Source organism: Grampus griseus, assembly GCF_964374135.1.
Source record: "Grampus griseus genome assembly, chromosome: 13".
Classification (NCBI taxonomy): domain Eukaryota; kingdom Metazoa; phylum Chordata; class Mammalia; order Artiodactyla; family Delphinidae; genus Grampus; species Grampus griseus.
This window is the reverse complement of record NC_139007.1, coordinates 68316113-68331928: the sequence shown is the minus strand read 5'-3', so window position 1 is coordinate 68331928 and position 15816 is coordinate 68316113. Positions and strand designations below refer to the sequence as shown.

Sequence of the window (15816 nt, the reverse complement as noted above, 5' to 3'; positions counted from 1 at the left end):
CGAAAAAATTCTGGAAATGGATGGTGATGATGACTGCACAACAATATGAATGTACCTTAATGCCACTGAACTGTATACTTGAGAATGTTTTAAAAGGTAAATTTTGTGTTATGTATATTTTGCCATAAAAAAAATTATCCAAAAAAAAAATCACACACAAAAAATTTACCCACACTTTAGTCAAAAAGGACAAACTTCCAGTTACAAGATAAAGTACTAGGGATGTAATGTACAACATGATAAATGTAATTAACAGTGCTGTATGTTATATATGAGAGTTGTAAAGAGAGTGAATCCTGAGTTCTCATAATAGAAAAAAAATATTTTTCTACTTTTTAAATTTTGATTTTATATGAGATGACGTATGTTCACTAAACTTACTATGATAATCATTTCATGGTGTATGTAAGTCAAATCATTATCCCTTAGGTATATACTGGATGCTTTAAACTTACACAGTGCTGTATGTCAATTATATCTCAGTAAAACTGAAGGAAAAAATATTTATTCACACTTGCACAAAAGTCTCTGTTCAAATAGAAATCATCAATCCCACTCAGGCCTCACCAGGTAGTCTCATTGTAAGCCTCAATCTTAAAACTGCCTCAGGAATAGATCTCATCAAATTCTGAGACTGATCTCAAATTCCACACAATGACTTACAGAAGAGCAATTATGTATCTCAAACCACCCTGGAGGTTATTTAATCAATGAAGAAATGAATATTCCCTTCTGTATTTTCAAAGAGGTTAAAGATTAGAGCTCAAAGACTTTACTGCAAATAACTCAAGGACTATAAGAGATTGGGGGTTTGGTGTTTGGTTAGGTTTGGTTAAATGAATATAAGAACATCCCAAGACCTCTGGGGTGTGTTTATAGATCCTTAGGGAACTTGCTGTGGTGGTCCATACATCACTTAACTCCTAATTCATCACTGACAAAAAAATCATTATTCATCTTTTAAAATTCACTCATTTTTAAATTACTTTATAGCAAAAAGAAAGTATAGTTATATTAAATGTAAGTACTAGATTTCACCTATTTAAAATTACAAAAACAAGGAGGCAAATACATATGTAACACCTTAATCTTAAAGATAAAACTAGCATGGGCTTCCCTGGTGGCACAGTGGTTGAGAGTCCACCTGCCGATGCAAGGGACACGGGTTCGTGCCCCGGTCCGGGAAGATCCCACATGCCGCAGAGCAGCTGGGCCCGTGAGCCATGGCCGCTGAGCCTGCGCGTCCAGAGCCTGTGCTCCGCAACGGGAGAGGCCACAGCAGTGAGAGGTCCGCGTACCACAAAAAAAAAAAAAAAAAAAAAGATAAAACTAGCATAATGTTATTATGTTTTTACACTTTATACCATATCTTAGAAATCATCCCATATCAATACAGAATGTGTGATTTTTCATTGCAAATCATTCCATTGTAATGAATAAATTATAACTTAACTAAAAAGAAAAAAAACGAAAGAAAACCAACATAGAGGATGGATGTGAGGATTTTTCCTCACGAGTCAAAACCACATGTGTCTTGGAAATTTTTGTTAGAAAAGATAGACAGTAAATTTTTATGATAAGTTCAGATGACTCCACAAAAGAACTCAGGATTCGACATTAAGCTTGCAGCAGGAAGAGGTTCAATGCACCAAGTTGAAGACCAAGGTGCTCCATGAAGAAATATTTCAGGGCTGAATATTGGGGTACGATCCTCTGGTTCAACAGACCACAATAAGAAATGCACCAAGTTTCATCACTCTCCTGACTCACTTTACACAGTTTTACCTTTGCTCAACACGACCAAAACCCTTCAGAATACAAGGCAAAAGAAAAAAATGTCCAATGCCAAGAAATCCATTACCTCTTAAAATTATTTAAAAAGAAGATTTTGTAAGTAGAAATAATCTTCAACATTTGACTATAGTTCTCCCTGCTCCTTTGAAATGCACAGACCACTTTCACTTTGGTTCCAAGAGTCTTAAGCCTGCCTCCTTTGTCCATAAATCAATGGCACTAAACAGAACGAGAACCCGCCGAGCTTGTTAAAACTCCAGATGCCGGGACCCCACCCCACTAACTGAATCAGAATCCCCAGGGGTCAATCTGACATGCAGCCTGAGTTAGGAAGCGGATAGAGGCTGAACCCAAAACCGGACTTTCAAAATAAAAGCATATGTTTACATCTATGTAATTACTGAACTAATATTAAATCACAAGACTCACATAGCTGATGAGTAGCAAGAGAAGCAATCAATCAGTATTAACCTCAAAATGCTATTCTCCATCCCCAGGTCTTCTTCACGAAAACGTCCTACACCAAAATCTTAATTAGAACATGGCATGGAAGAAATGTGCAAATATTAAAACTATGGAATTAGAGAAGATGATCTAAGCAGAGATTTTTTCAACCACGGCATTTTTCAAAGTTGTGCCACTTTCGAGACATAGTCATATTTTTTGTTGGATTTCTCTGCTACATCAGAAATGCCATTATGTGCTTTCTTCTCCTCTTTGGAAAAAAAAATGTTACATAATTCAATGCTAAGATTATTGAACTGGACAGAAATCATAATTAGCCAACCACTCACCTACCAAAAAAAGTTCATTTGAAAATATCCACCTATGAAACGTTATTCTCCTGCTCTATATCACGAGCTCAATGGCTGTGCCAAAACTGATTTTTTTTTTTTTTTTTAGTAAATTGAGTTTTCAAAACCAATGTGAGGTTGTACCACTCCAAACCTTAATCTTAGCTGCCAGATGAGCCCACACACAAACAGTTCCCCTTATTAGCTAGGCTAGGAGACCAAGCTTCTGACAGAGAAGGCCCACGGAATATAAAGAAATCTCAGGTGTTTGGTTGTGAAAAGGCATCAGCACCAAGGCCGGAGAGCTACGGGGGAGCCGGGCCCACCTGCCTCCCACGCTTGACAGGTGTTAATCGAGGAGCAGAGGAAAGAAAAGTGAAAGGACTAGATCTGGCTTAGATTCTTCAGTCCACAGCCATCATTTTGAAGGTAAATATATATTAAAAACTCACACTGACTCACCTTTCAAATACTAAACTGACTGTATTCATTATTAAACACTTACGGCATACAAAAAAACAGAGAGAGTAATACAGGAAACACCTCTGCCTCCACAGAAACAACTTAAGGAGAAAAAAAAATCTAACCAATACATGTGAAAGCCCCTGAGTAATCTTTCGCAATAAAATTTTAAGTAATTTTTACAACCATCAACGATATTGCATGTTCCCTTGTTCCCAGAAAATCAACGATCTTGCATGTTCCCTTGTTCCCAGAAAATCATCCTATTGGCATCTAGCTCAAATCTGGACTCAAATAAGGCTCAATAAAACTGAGTTTTCCGTTCTGTCTATATAATAAAGTACTTCCACTGTTTAGAACATTCTCCACAATTCATGTTTTTCTCTCAAGAACAGATCACCGACACAGATTTCACAGCCCTAGTAACAGGTCATGAGAATCACATGAATACAGGAATCTTTTCTATGATGGCAGTACTTCAGCATAATGAGGTACGAACACAGAGAATATTTTTATGCGCATGACAAGAATAGCTGCTCTCCTCTGCCGGAGTTGAATTTCCACCAGGGTCACTGTCCCTCAACACAAATCCCCAGGGCTCATGGAAAAAAACCAAATCTGCTCAAAGACTCCCTTCAAAGCACAGGTATTCCAGCCAAGTAAAGCTTCAGAAAAAAAAAAAAGAAGAAGAACAAGAACAAGAACAAGAACTATTTTTCACAGTCCCTTAAACTCTTTAGGAAAATCCCCTCACAGATATTTCTTTAAATGAAAGAGAAAGAGGTAGACCAATGGGAAATACAACGTAACCACTGTCTTTCCTAAAGAAAGGCCTCTAAAAGATAAACAAATAAGGTAACTTTCCTCATAGTTTCATAAAACCCCACCTTGTTAAGCAAGTTTACTTTATTGCAAACATAGCATCTTTTTAGGCCTGCTATAAATGTAACCTGGTATATACAATATTCCATATTAAATAATTTATTTTATTTTTATTTCACTGGCCTCTCTTTTCTTCTCTCTCCCTCCCCCTACCCCTACCAGCTCTTTCAACGCCAGATACCCATCTGGGCATCAGACCAGGACTTAAAACTGTGCCATATCGCAGTGCATCTGAAATCCACTACCTTTTTTTCACCAGTCAGTTAAAAGCCTTGAGCAGCAGGCAGGGGAAAAAAGAAAAAGGAATTCATGTCAGAAACAGATTATCAATTTTTCTACCTTCCACCCAGAGGACTGCTAACTCTTATTTTCCCCTTTGCTAACTCTTAACAGAGAACGACAGACACAATCATCAGGGCCGGGAGCAGCACGCTGTCTCCTGCAATCGGCCCTCCTTTAGCAGGGCTGTGATGCCAGCCGGAGGCCTGGAGCAGCTCTGTCTCACAGCCCAGGGTCCCAATCTTGTAACTACGAAGGAAGAGGATATATAAATACAATTGATACTCTGCAAATTTTCTAAGAGATAGATTTAGGTACAAAATAAAAAAGAACATTCCGGCAGCCACAGAATAAACTACCTGGTAAATTAGGAAACTGGGCACTCTACAGAGGTCAAATGAGGGTTTCTAGAGTCGGATCACCTGAGTTCTCACCCCAGCTCTGGTACTTTCTAGTTCTGTAGCCTTTTTCATTGAATAGACATTCACTGCTCACCTACTGTGAGCCAGACACTGGGCTTGGTCCCAGGGATATATGGGTCCCTACTCTTGTAGAATTAAATTTTAGTAGGAAGGACATTAACAAGCACAAAAAACAAGAAAAGTACCAGATAGTGATAGAGCATATGGGGAACTTAAATATAGTGATACAGTCAAGAATGACTGGGAGAGCTACTTTCTGAAGTCAGCAGGGAAGTTCTCTCAGAGGTGACACTGAAGCCCAGCTCTAAATGACAAGAAAGAGCCCATCAGGCAAAGGCAGGGGAAGAGGGGTGTGCAAAGGCCCTGAGGTAGGCATGACTGGGCCTTTGGAGAAATAGAAAGAAGGCCAGTGTGGCAAATTATTATACTTCTGTGTGGCTCATGTCTGTCATCTGTGAAGCAGTGGTTGTGAGGATTAAACTCTGAGCACCACATCTGCACACTGTATGTGTTCCATAAATGTAAGTTGCTAGAATTATCATCATTATCATCATCATCATCAGTGAGATCCCATCACTGGAGGTGTGCAAGCAGAGGTTGGGTAACCACCGCACAGGCATGGCCAGGTGTTGGGCCTCTAAGGTTCCCTCGACAATTAGATCCCAGGATTACACAAGAATAGAAAAGGTGAAGAAAGAAATGATAACACTGTTCCACTCAGGCTTCCTGCCTAAAGGCCTTGAAAGAATGCTTTCAATCATACAACGATGTGGAGTTTACCAACTAATTCATTCAACAAATGTTCCCATCTGAGCATCTCTGCTTCTAATCCCTAAACAGTCAAAATCCCCACTTGGAGCTAGTTGGCACAGTCTTTAGCCCTGAAGCCTACCCTCTTTAGGGGGCTTTGAGCTAAAACTTACCACACCAGCACTGAGAAGAACAGAAAAGGTTGACTTATTCTATGTTACTGGCATTAGTGTCAGCTACTGACAGAATAAAATAGCGGAGAGGATAGTCTTTGATTTTATACATATCTCAAACCATTTTATTATTTCATGTTTAAAATGTTCCAAGCAGAAGTTTATGCATCACAGACTCCACTGACAACATATTTCACTTAAAAACAATTCTTACTCTTGGCCTACTCTCAAAATACTTAATAAATTGTTAAACTTTCTGAAGCCCACTAATTCAGGCTATCAAAGATGCACTCGACGGATGAATTTGACTTGTGTGTTTTAAGTTAGGGAAAGATCTACTTTTACCCAAGCCCAGGCCCTGAATAATTAAAGGTCATATTCTTTCAAGTTCTTTTCTAAAAGTCACTCAAATCCAAGGCAAATGTATTACAACCATAAAGAAATGTATGACTTTTATATTCATGAAACTATTTCCTCACCTACTCTTGATAGTTCAGATTTCTGCTTAGATGGTGAAAATGACTTTAAAAAATTATTAAACCTCATACACTGCATAAAGCAAATTAATATTGAATATGGTCAATATAAACAATCCTAATACCTTAACATAAAATGCACCAATATTTTTATGATGCCAGGCTTTTAGACTGTCCAAACTCAAGGATTTGGAGAGGAAGAGGAATCGTCATAAACCCAGAGATAAATTTACCAGTATAATCTCAACATCACTTCTCTTTTCCACCCTAATCTCTATGCCCTCCTCCATAGCTAGTCCCTCAAAAGGAAGAAACATATAGGAACAGATTTGAATCAAAATTCTCCTGTAGGACAACATTCCCTTAAAAAAATGAAAAAGCAAAAATTCAGCATAGAACATATCCAAGGAGGATCTTTAAAAATATGCATTATAGGGCTTCCCTGGTGGCGCAGTGGTTGAGAGTCCGCCTGCCAATGCAGGGGACACGGGTTCGTGCCCCGGTCCGGGAAGATCCCACATACCTCAGAGCGGCTGGGCCTGTGAGCCATGGCCGCTGAGCCTGCGCGTCCGGAGCCTGTGCTCCACAACGGGAGAGGCCACAACAGTGAGAGGCCCGCGTACCGCAAAAAAAAAAAAAAAAAAAAATGCATTATAGCTGAGTAATATTCCATTGTATATATGTGCCACATCTTCTTTATCCATTCATCTGTCGATGGACACTTAGGTTGCTTCCATGTCCTGGCTATTGTAAATAGTGCTGCAATGAACATTGTGGTACATGACTCTTTTTGAATTATGGAATGGACCTAGAGTCTGTCATACAGAGTGAAGTAAGTCAGAAAGAGAAAAACAAATACTGTATGCTAACACATATATATGGAATCTAAAAAAATAAAATGATGAACCTAGGCACAGGACAGGAATAAAGACACAGATGTACAGAATGGACTTGAGGACACAGGGAGGGGGAAGGGTAAGCTGGGACAAAGTGAGAGAGTAGCATTGACACATATACACTACCAAACGTAAAATAGATAGCTAGTGGGAAGCAGCTGCATGGCACAGGGAGATCAGCTTGGTGCTTTGCGACCACCTAGAGGGGTGGGATAAGGAGGGTGGGAGGGAGACACAAGAGGGAGGGGATATGGGGATATACGTATGCATATAGCTGATTCAATCTGTTGTACAAGAGAAACTAGTACAACACTGTAAAGCAATTATACTCCAATAAAGATGTTAAAAAAATATATGCATCATATGTAGATGAGTCCTTTGACTTAATCTGAACTGAAGATCCCTGTTCAACATGTAAATTTTAGAGTACCATGAGAACTGACCACTGAGTTAATATTTACCTTAAAAGAATCAAAAAAGTGCCTTCCAGAAAGCAAGGTTGGAACTAATAGGCCCATTCATATCCAAATTTATCTACTGCTTTTTGCAACATAATCCAGCCAAAAGAATGTGATTCAGATCTCAGCTATGCAACTGCTAACTTTTCAATGTTTTTTGAAGTAGGAGCCATCAAGAAAAAAAAAAAAAGTAATAGTCATCACCTTGGCATTAAAACACTCGAAGCAATTTGAGATTTTTAAGAATACTTTAAAAATACTTTAAAGATATAAGAAGTAATACAGGCTCATTGAAAAGCTTTAGAAAGTACATATGAGCAAAAAGAGAAAAATTATAATCCCCAAACGCCAAGATGACCACTATTAACATTTTAGTATACACTCTGCTAAACTTTTTTGGAAAAAAAATATTTTTCACATAAATGACTTCATATTGCACATATTTTTTATGTAACATCAAGAACATATTTCTATGGTCATATACATACACACACATTTTTATGAATGTATAATCTTCTACTTCATGAATACATGCTAATTTAATTAGCTCCACTGAGTTTCTATATGATTTATTCAAGTGCCCTACACTAAAAGGAACAGAGTAGGTTAACCATTGTTTCCTAAAATTATTTTGCCTATGACATCCTTATTTGAATTACACATTAGAACTTATGCTGCTTTCAAAATACTTTGGGAAATTATGATCTCACCAATCCTCAATATTGGATTTTTATGGTGTTTATCATTTTTTTCTGTGATCAAATTTTTACTTGTATATTTCTATGTGTTCCCTAGGAACAAAACTCCAAAAATGGAGTTACTGGGCCAACTGGTATGCATATGTTAAAAACATGTAATAGGGCTTCCCTGGTGGCGCACTGGTTGGGAGTCCGCCTGCCAATGCAGGGGACATGGGTTCGAGCCCTGGTCCGGGAAGATCCCACATGCCATGGAGCAACAAAGCCTGTGTGCCACAACTACTGAGCCTGCACTCTAGAGCCCACGAGCCACAACTACTGAAGCCCAGGCGCCTAGAGCCCGTGCTCTGCAACAAGAGAAGCCACTGCAATGAGAAGCCCACGCGCCACCACAAAGAGTAGCCCCCGCTCGCCACAACTAGAGAAAACCCGTGTGCAGCAGTGAAGACCCAATGCAGCTAAAAAATTAAATAAATGAATAAATAAAATTTTTTAAAAAAACGGAATAATTTTTGCCCAACTATCTCCCAATAGTGTATGAGAATAGTCAGTCTTTTGAAATAATCATTTTTTTTTAAATAATCATTTTTAATTTAAAGAATAGTTTGAAAGTTATGGGTACTCATCATATATACCCAGTATTTTTAAACTTATATAATTACTTTTTTATGAACATGGCTAAAGTACATAGTTATAAATATCAAAGGTCTTACTGTAATGGAGGTCAGGAAACTATTTAAGAACATAACATAACTCCTCACAATTTATAGAACATGACAAGCATGGATACATTAAATTGTCTCATGTTCATTTTCCTCCTTGTTACATTTATATATTTCTGGATATACATTCTATACTCTTTAAGAAGATATTAGTAATCCCTTATATCAACATAGTACTCTATACTACTAAAGCATTTAAATCAAAAATAATGTGGGGGCAATAAAACATTCTCAGAGCATACTTTAAAATAAGATATTAAGCTGTACCCCCCAAAATATCCTCCAAGCTACACAATAGCACCTACATATTTAGAGCCAAGACTGTAATACCCAAAATCTTTACCAATCAACCAACAATAGTGTCATAGAGGGAAATGTATCTTAAATGTACATCTCTATTAATTTGGAGCTTATTTTCAGTGCATATTTCTCCAGATTCATACAATAAGAAGTAACTTCCTAACATAATAAAGATGGTGCACACAGCAAAAACAGACTTTAGGTTCCTTTTATGGTTTTAAAGTGACTCTGGATGTAAGTTTATAGCCCAAAGTAACTCTCAAAGTTACTTAAGTATAGTGTTCACACCCAGGGTGGAGTTCTGTGCAATTTTCAAAACTCAGAAAGGTCCTGCCTGCTCAAAAATATCTCCCCATAGAGTCTAGCTCAGAATTGTATTTGAAGCTTTTTAAAAATACATAAATTTTTATTCAATAGTTCTGTAGTGGAGACAATGCATCTGCATTTTTTTAAAAAAAAACTCCCCAGTTGATTCATTTGTACAGCCAGAGTCAAAAAGCACTCGGTTATATAAAAAAAATTGGGGGAGGGAGTGGTATCCTTAAGTCCCCAATTTAAATGTTCACAGAAAACCATTAATCTGTCTTAGTCTAGTTTATTATATTACCTAAGTGGAAACTGTGCCTCGAGAAGGTTCATAAGAAGTTTCAAAATGGGAAGAACAGGTAGGAAGACACCTGTTGGCCTAGAAGTGGTCACCAAATGGGACGGAGGAAAGGCAGTATGGAAGCAAAATTCAAGAGGCTCCATCCCAGCAGAAACCACAGTACTTCTTACTTTAAGCATCATTTTTTTTAAGCTGCATTTTGTGTTCAAGGGGTTTCTTATCAATGAACAGCAATCCACTAACAGGTGGCAGTTTCACCAAGCAATGTCAAGCAACATACCAGGAGACCAAGTTGGGTTGAGAAATTAAGATAGGATACAGAGATATTATATTACCATTTACAATGTAATAGTCATTTGTCAGAATTATGTTTCTCAAAAGAAGTTTGTCTCACAACAATAGTACAAAACAAGCCAATAAAAACCTGTGTCTTCTAAGTAGTTTATGCATAAAAATCATTCATTTTCTTAAGCTTCCATTACTTACCAGATCTGGACTTAATGATGTCACTGAACTCGTTCTGCCCATCGTCAGCCCTGGCCTCGTGTTCTCCATACTTGGCCATCTTAGCTGAGTTTCAATATAATCCAAAGACTTTACAAGGTCCTCTTTTTAAGACTTTCAGTTTTCTATAATGATCAACATCAATACCTAAAGAGAAATGGGAAAGTATTGATTTGAAATATATATATATGACTATAACATATATGTTGACATATATATTAACATATAGAACATATCACATATATTGCTATAATATACAACTATAATATGTATAATGACTATATAATATATATGACTATAAATATCAAACTATACATATACATTATATATATAGTCATATACAGTTATATAAAGTTATATATAGTAACCATTCATTCGGCAAATATTCAATCAGACTATGTGTAAGGCACTGATCTGGGCAATGGAAATATGACTATCAAAAAGAGACACAGCCTGTACTATCTTGAAATTCATAGACACCAAGCAATTAATTATATAATGAATTATTTCATTATAATACTAACATGTTACGAATGTATAAACGAGAAGCATAGAGTAGTATGAGCATACAGAAGAAGAATCTGATTTGCTCTGGGCAATTAAAGAAGGCTTTCTTGAAGAGGTGACATTTGAGCCAAGCCTCCAAGGATGAGATGAATTTAATTAGCCAAAAAGAGAGGTGGGAAGAGAATTTCCCATGTTAAGTGGCAGGAAGAATCATGGAGCATTCATGAACCTGAGCAAAGGCCAGTGCTTTTGGAGAGAACAGCCAAGAGGAGAGAGACCTGTTGAACTAGGTGAGGTAGATAGGACCAGGGACAGGGCCTTAGAGACCATGTCAAGGCTTTCCTAAAGAGCAGTGGGGGGACTTTCCCGGTGGCACAGTAGTTAAGAATCCGCCTGCCATTGCAGGGGAACACAGGTTCGATTCCTGGTCCAAGAAGATCCCACATGCTGTGGAACAACTAAGCCTGTGCACCATAACTACTGAAGCCCGCGCGCCCTAAAGCCCATGCTCCGCAACAAGAGAAGCCACTGCAATGAGAAGCCCACGCACCGCAATGAAGAGTAGAAGAGCAGACCCTGCTCTCGGCAACTAGAGAAGGCCTGCGCGCAGCAACGAAGACCCAACGCAGCCAAAAAAAAAAAGAGCAGTGGGAATCCCGTAGATGGTTTTAAGCTGGGAAGCAACATGATTGTGGCCTAAATAAGGGCACATGGAAAGAAGTGCGTGGACTTGTGGTATATTAGATATTAAGTAAAGGTCAATAGGATTTGGAAACTGATTGGATATGAGACGCTCAGGATACTAAGGTGCAAAATGACTGCCCAATTTTGGCTTGGGCGATTGAGTCATTCACTGAGCTGGGGAACACTGGAGGATGAGCCTCTAAAGGAAGAAATAATGAGTGTGATTTGGATTTACTGAGTTTGAGATGCCTCTGAGATATACAAGTGGAGATAACAAAAAAGTCTGATTTCAGGAATGGTCTGGATTATATATAAATCTGAACGGTTACACGTTATATCCATTGACACAGATTTTATTCTGGAAAATACATCATGAAAATTCTGCTGAGAATACATATCACTCAAAATAATTTTAATCTTTAGCAATTAATTAGTCAGAGGCACCTTTAAAATTTAAAGAATTGAGGATTCTATCCTTCAGTACCACTTTTCTTTAAGAATGTCAATAATAATAGCCCTAGTACTTTCTGGAACACAATGCCCAAACAATCCACACAGAATCAGAATTCAAGTTTAAGTTCAGCAACTTGGCTATATCCTAACAACCCCTATGAGCACCCCAAATGCTAGTTAAATAAATTAATCATTTAATTGGGAATATAACACTCAACACATCCAAATATTAATCTACAAGCAACAGACATTAATTCACATATTACAATAGGTATCACAAGCAGAGTTTATGGCTAACTAGGATAGACAACTCAGTTCTTTATTTCAAGGATACACCATGTGGCATTATTATTTTGTAATAGATTTCATTTCACATATTTATGAAATAATTAGAAGTTTTACATATTACAATGTTTTATGACATTCAAGGAAACACCGTATTATTTTATAATATATAAATATATAAAATATATTATTTTTTTCCTTACCAGTTAGGAAAAAGGTGTGTTCTAATAATAAAGAGATCAAAATTACCTTAGAAAAATGTTTTAAGTGTTAAAGTGTTTGACGCACATGAAAACTGTGGTGGATTGCTAAAGCTTTAGGAACAATTTCCTCTCTAGTAGGGAGGAATACATGGATTGTATCATCAGCCTGCCAGATTTTGTGAGGGTATAAAAAACATTTTTCATTTTTTATATCGTCCACTACTGTTACGCTTTATGGATTATTATGTAATTAAGTTCTTTTTGGGAGGTACATAACTGCAGAAGATTTGCTGAATTCTTAAGTGTATTTTATTATATTCAAGAACCAAAACTTTGTTCAGAAGAATGCACATAAAATTTCATTATGGAAAATCAGTTTTGCCCCCCAAAAATTCTCTTTACTAGAAATGAACTAATTATTCCCTTTGAAAGATATTTCTAATGCTCTCCTTCATAAGTGATCTTAGCCAAGGGTCTTCTTCAACACTTTCCAAAGACTTTTCCCAGTCCCTAAAAGATAAGTAAACTGTTCACACAGAACTTTATTTCATTGGCACATTAATATTCCTTCATCATAATATTTTATTTTGCCACTACTTAAGATAAACTCTCAAATTTTCTCTTCTTTATATGCTACAAAGATACAGCAGTAAGGGGGATCAGAGGACAAGAATGGGAAGGTGGGAGAAGCACATAAGACCATTTTAACAGTAACAGATACCCACTGACTGACACTTGGTGCCACTAATGGGCAGGGGTCTCCAAGCTGAGTAACACATGGCAGCAATTCATTATTGGTTGTCAGAAGACAGATCAAACTTTCATCACCAACAATGTGCCTCCGTGTGAGCCTCCACTTCTACATCAACAGTATGGAAGCAAGGCCATTTTCCACACCAAGCTAGGCGAGAAACAGAATAAATGAATGGGATATCGCTTTACAAGCTTTAAGCCCTCTGCAGTTGTAATTTATTGTTACCTCTGCTCTAAGTTCTGTTGCCTCGTAATGATGTTCTGCACAGTTTAGCCAGCTCTTTCTCACTGAAACCAGTACACTCTATACTCACCAGCCTTCTTCAGAACGTCTCTGGCTGTCTTATGGACCAGAAGCCGTGAGTATGTGGCAATAAACCCGGGTTGAAAGTATGGGGTTGGCCTTATGGGCAAATCTACTGTTTTAATTTTTTTTTAATTTGGAAATTACAAAATGTAAGAATACAAACATGTTTAACAATGTGCAGTTATGATGGAAATATGGTGTGGGTCCTTAGGCAAAAACTATTCATTCATTTCCACCGGGAACCAAAACCTAAGAATGCTAGAGAGAGTGGAAAAGGAAGCCCAGAGGGCCAGAGTTTGTGGCTCCGCTTGAAACTTGGTAAAAGACACCGCCCAGTGCCAAGAACTGCCATTCATTCTCGGAAGCGCTCCAAGGGAAGGTTCCTACTGTTGTGGTTAATGCTGTTTACAGGGGCAATCAATTTTAGGTAAACACCTTAAGGAGAGTTAAAGAGCTGTCTCCTCGGTCCCATAAATGCGGGTCCAGGAGGCGGGAATGACTCCGCGTAAACCTTGGCCCTCGCCGCCTGGCCCTCTGGAAGCCAATGCACCCAGGAGCTTCGCATTCCAGCAGCTCTCGCCTGACTCGCGGCGCTATCGGCAGGCTGCGTGCCCCGGGCCCACCAGCAACCAGCCCGGAGGGGCCCACGCGACTTCCTGAGGCCCATGCAAGTTACAAAGGAATGGATGAGGCTACTGCCGGTGGTCCCTGAGGCCGCGAGCTCCCGCCCGAACCCCGGGAATCGAGGCTTCCCCGAACTCGGTTCACGCCCGCTACGGCAACTGACCGTCCCAAGGGGAGTTCCATGAAGAACCGACCCGCGAGGCCCTGGTGACCTGGAGGTTGGTAAAGAGGAGGCTCTCCCCGGGGCATCCCTGTGAGAGAGGCTGTTAAACCCAGGTTAGACCCGGGCTCCCCAGTTAAGCGTAAAACAAAGTGAGAGCTCCCTGGCTCTTGGAAGTCGGACACGTTTTCTCCTCCCCTTGAAACAACCCGGGCACGAGCCCCTTTGGTAATCTGGGGCTTGGCGAAAAAATTCACTTTTAACAGCGTGCCTTCTAAAAGTTGCACAACCTAAAATTAGTGCTGTCTTGGTTTTTAAAGAGGCCTTGGGCAACCAGAGCCTCGGACCCGGAGCCACAAAGGGACATGAATTACCTTACCACTTGCAGCAAGAGATGCCAAGGGTCCGGGAAACCAGAAGAGGCGACCGCGCTGGACTACGCACCGACCGAGCGCCCCTCGTCACCTCTCCAAAGCCCCACCCTCGGGAGCAGCAACGGCCCGGAGGTCGAGCACGTTTCCTGCCAGGCGGATAGCTGGGAACCTCTCCCCTCCCTGTCCTTGCGGACACCTCCGGGGCCCCGCCTTCCCGGGGCTGGGGTATGTGTGACAGGCCCTCTAGGAAGCCACGTCCCCTCTTGGAGATCACTGGCCCGGCGCGCACGGAGGCGCGACACTCTCACCCTAGCCGGGAGGAAGACTGGGGGAGTCAAGACGGAGTCCGGAACCAGTCGGAGGAGTTTGGGTCGTCGCTACTACACGGATTCCGAGGACCTTCTCGCCCGAACTCTCTCCACGTTTCTGGCATTCTCTGTCCCGCCGCGGGGAGCTGAACTGGGGTTCCAAGGAAAGTGCAAGCAAAAGTTGGTTACGTCTTAGGCTCAGCCTTGAGAAGGAGCTCGGGACGCTGATCCTGGGCGCGTGAGCCGCAGGAAAGTCCATCCTTCCCGCAGCCTACGCCCCGTTTCCCCGGGGCTGTGGTCACATAACCCGGCCCGAGGCTCAATAATGCATGGGCTTACCTGCTCCCGTGACCCGCGGGCCCGCCTTGCCTGCCCGCCGCCGCCGCGTCCCGAGCGGGCCGAGGGCTCCTCTGCTGTGTTTGAGGCGTAGTAATCGCGGGGGTGTGTGCGAACGTGAGCTCTGTGATGCGGTGGTTTTTCAAAAGGAACTATGGAAAACCAGACAAGATCCGAAAGAAAAAAAAATTTTTTTTGACACCCGACTGAAAACGCCCCTAACTTGTGCAACCTTCCTGCCTCGCAGTTCCGCCAAAAACAAAAACAAAACAGTCCAAGTGCAAACCTGGAACGGGCGCGCAGGCACCAAGTTTGCCAAACACTAGAGAGTTTTCCGTCTGCTGAAATGACCCGCAAGGAGGGAGGCACCGCTCCCCGAGATTCCCCAATCGGCTTCGGGAGCCGGAGGCTCCTCCTCGCCCCTCGGCGGGAGAAAGCCCGCTGCAGGCTGCGGCTGCCCGCTCCCCTCCTCTGAGGAAAGGCGACTCCACAACTTTGTGCGCGAGCGGCTCGCTCCTCCGGCTCCGCCTCCTCCCTCCCCCCCCACCCCCGCGGGCCTGCCCCTTTGTTGGCGAAGGGAGAGGAGCGCCGGAGGCCCAGGAGGC

At 40.7% G+C, this 15816-nt stretch overlaps 1 protein-coding gene across 1 annotated transcript in view; it reads right to left on the bottom strand.

Moving 5' to 3' along the window:
* UTRN (utrophin) overlaps positions 1–15301 on the bottom strand; it is a gene marked incomplete at its 3' end in the record, with an annotated part of 496004 nt that extends 480703 nt beyond the window's left edge. Inside the window, exons 1-2 of the mRNA XM_082668645.1 lie at positions 15215–15301; positions 10200–10364 (exon numbers count right to left, since the gene is read on the bottom strand). Coding sequence (XP_082524771.1) covers positions 10200–10278 — 79 coding nt within the window. The 5' untranslated portion in view covers positions 10279–10364; positions 15215–15301. The remainder of the gene's footprint in view (positions 1–10199; positions 10365–15214) is intronic.
* Between the last annotated feature and the right edge of the window lie 515 nt (positions 15302–15816).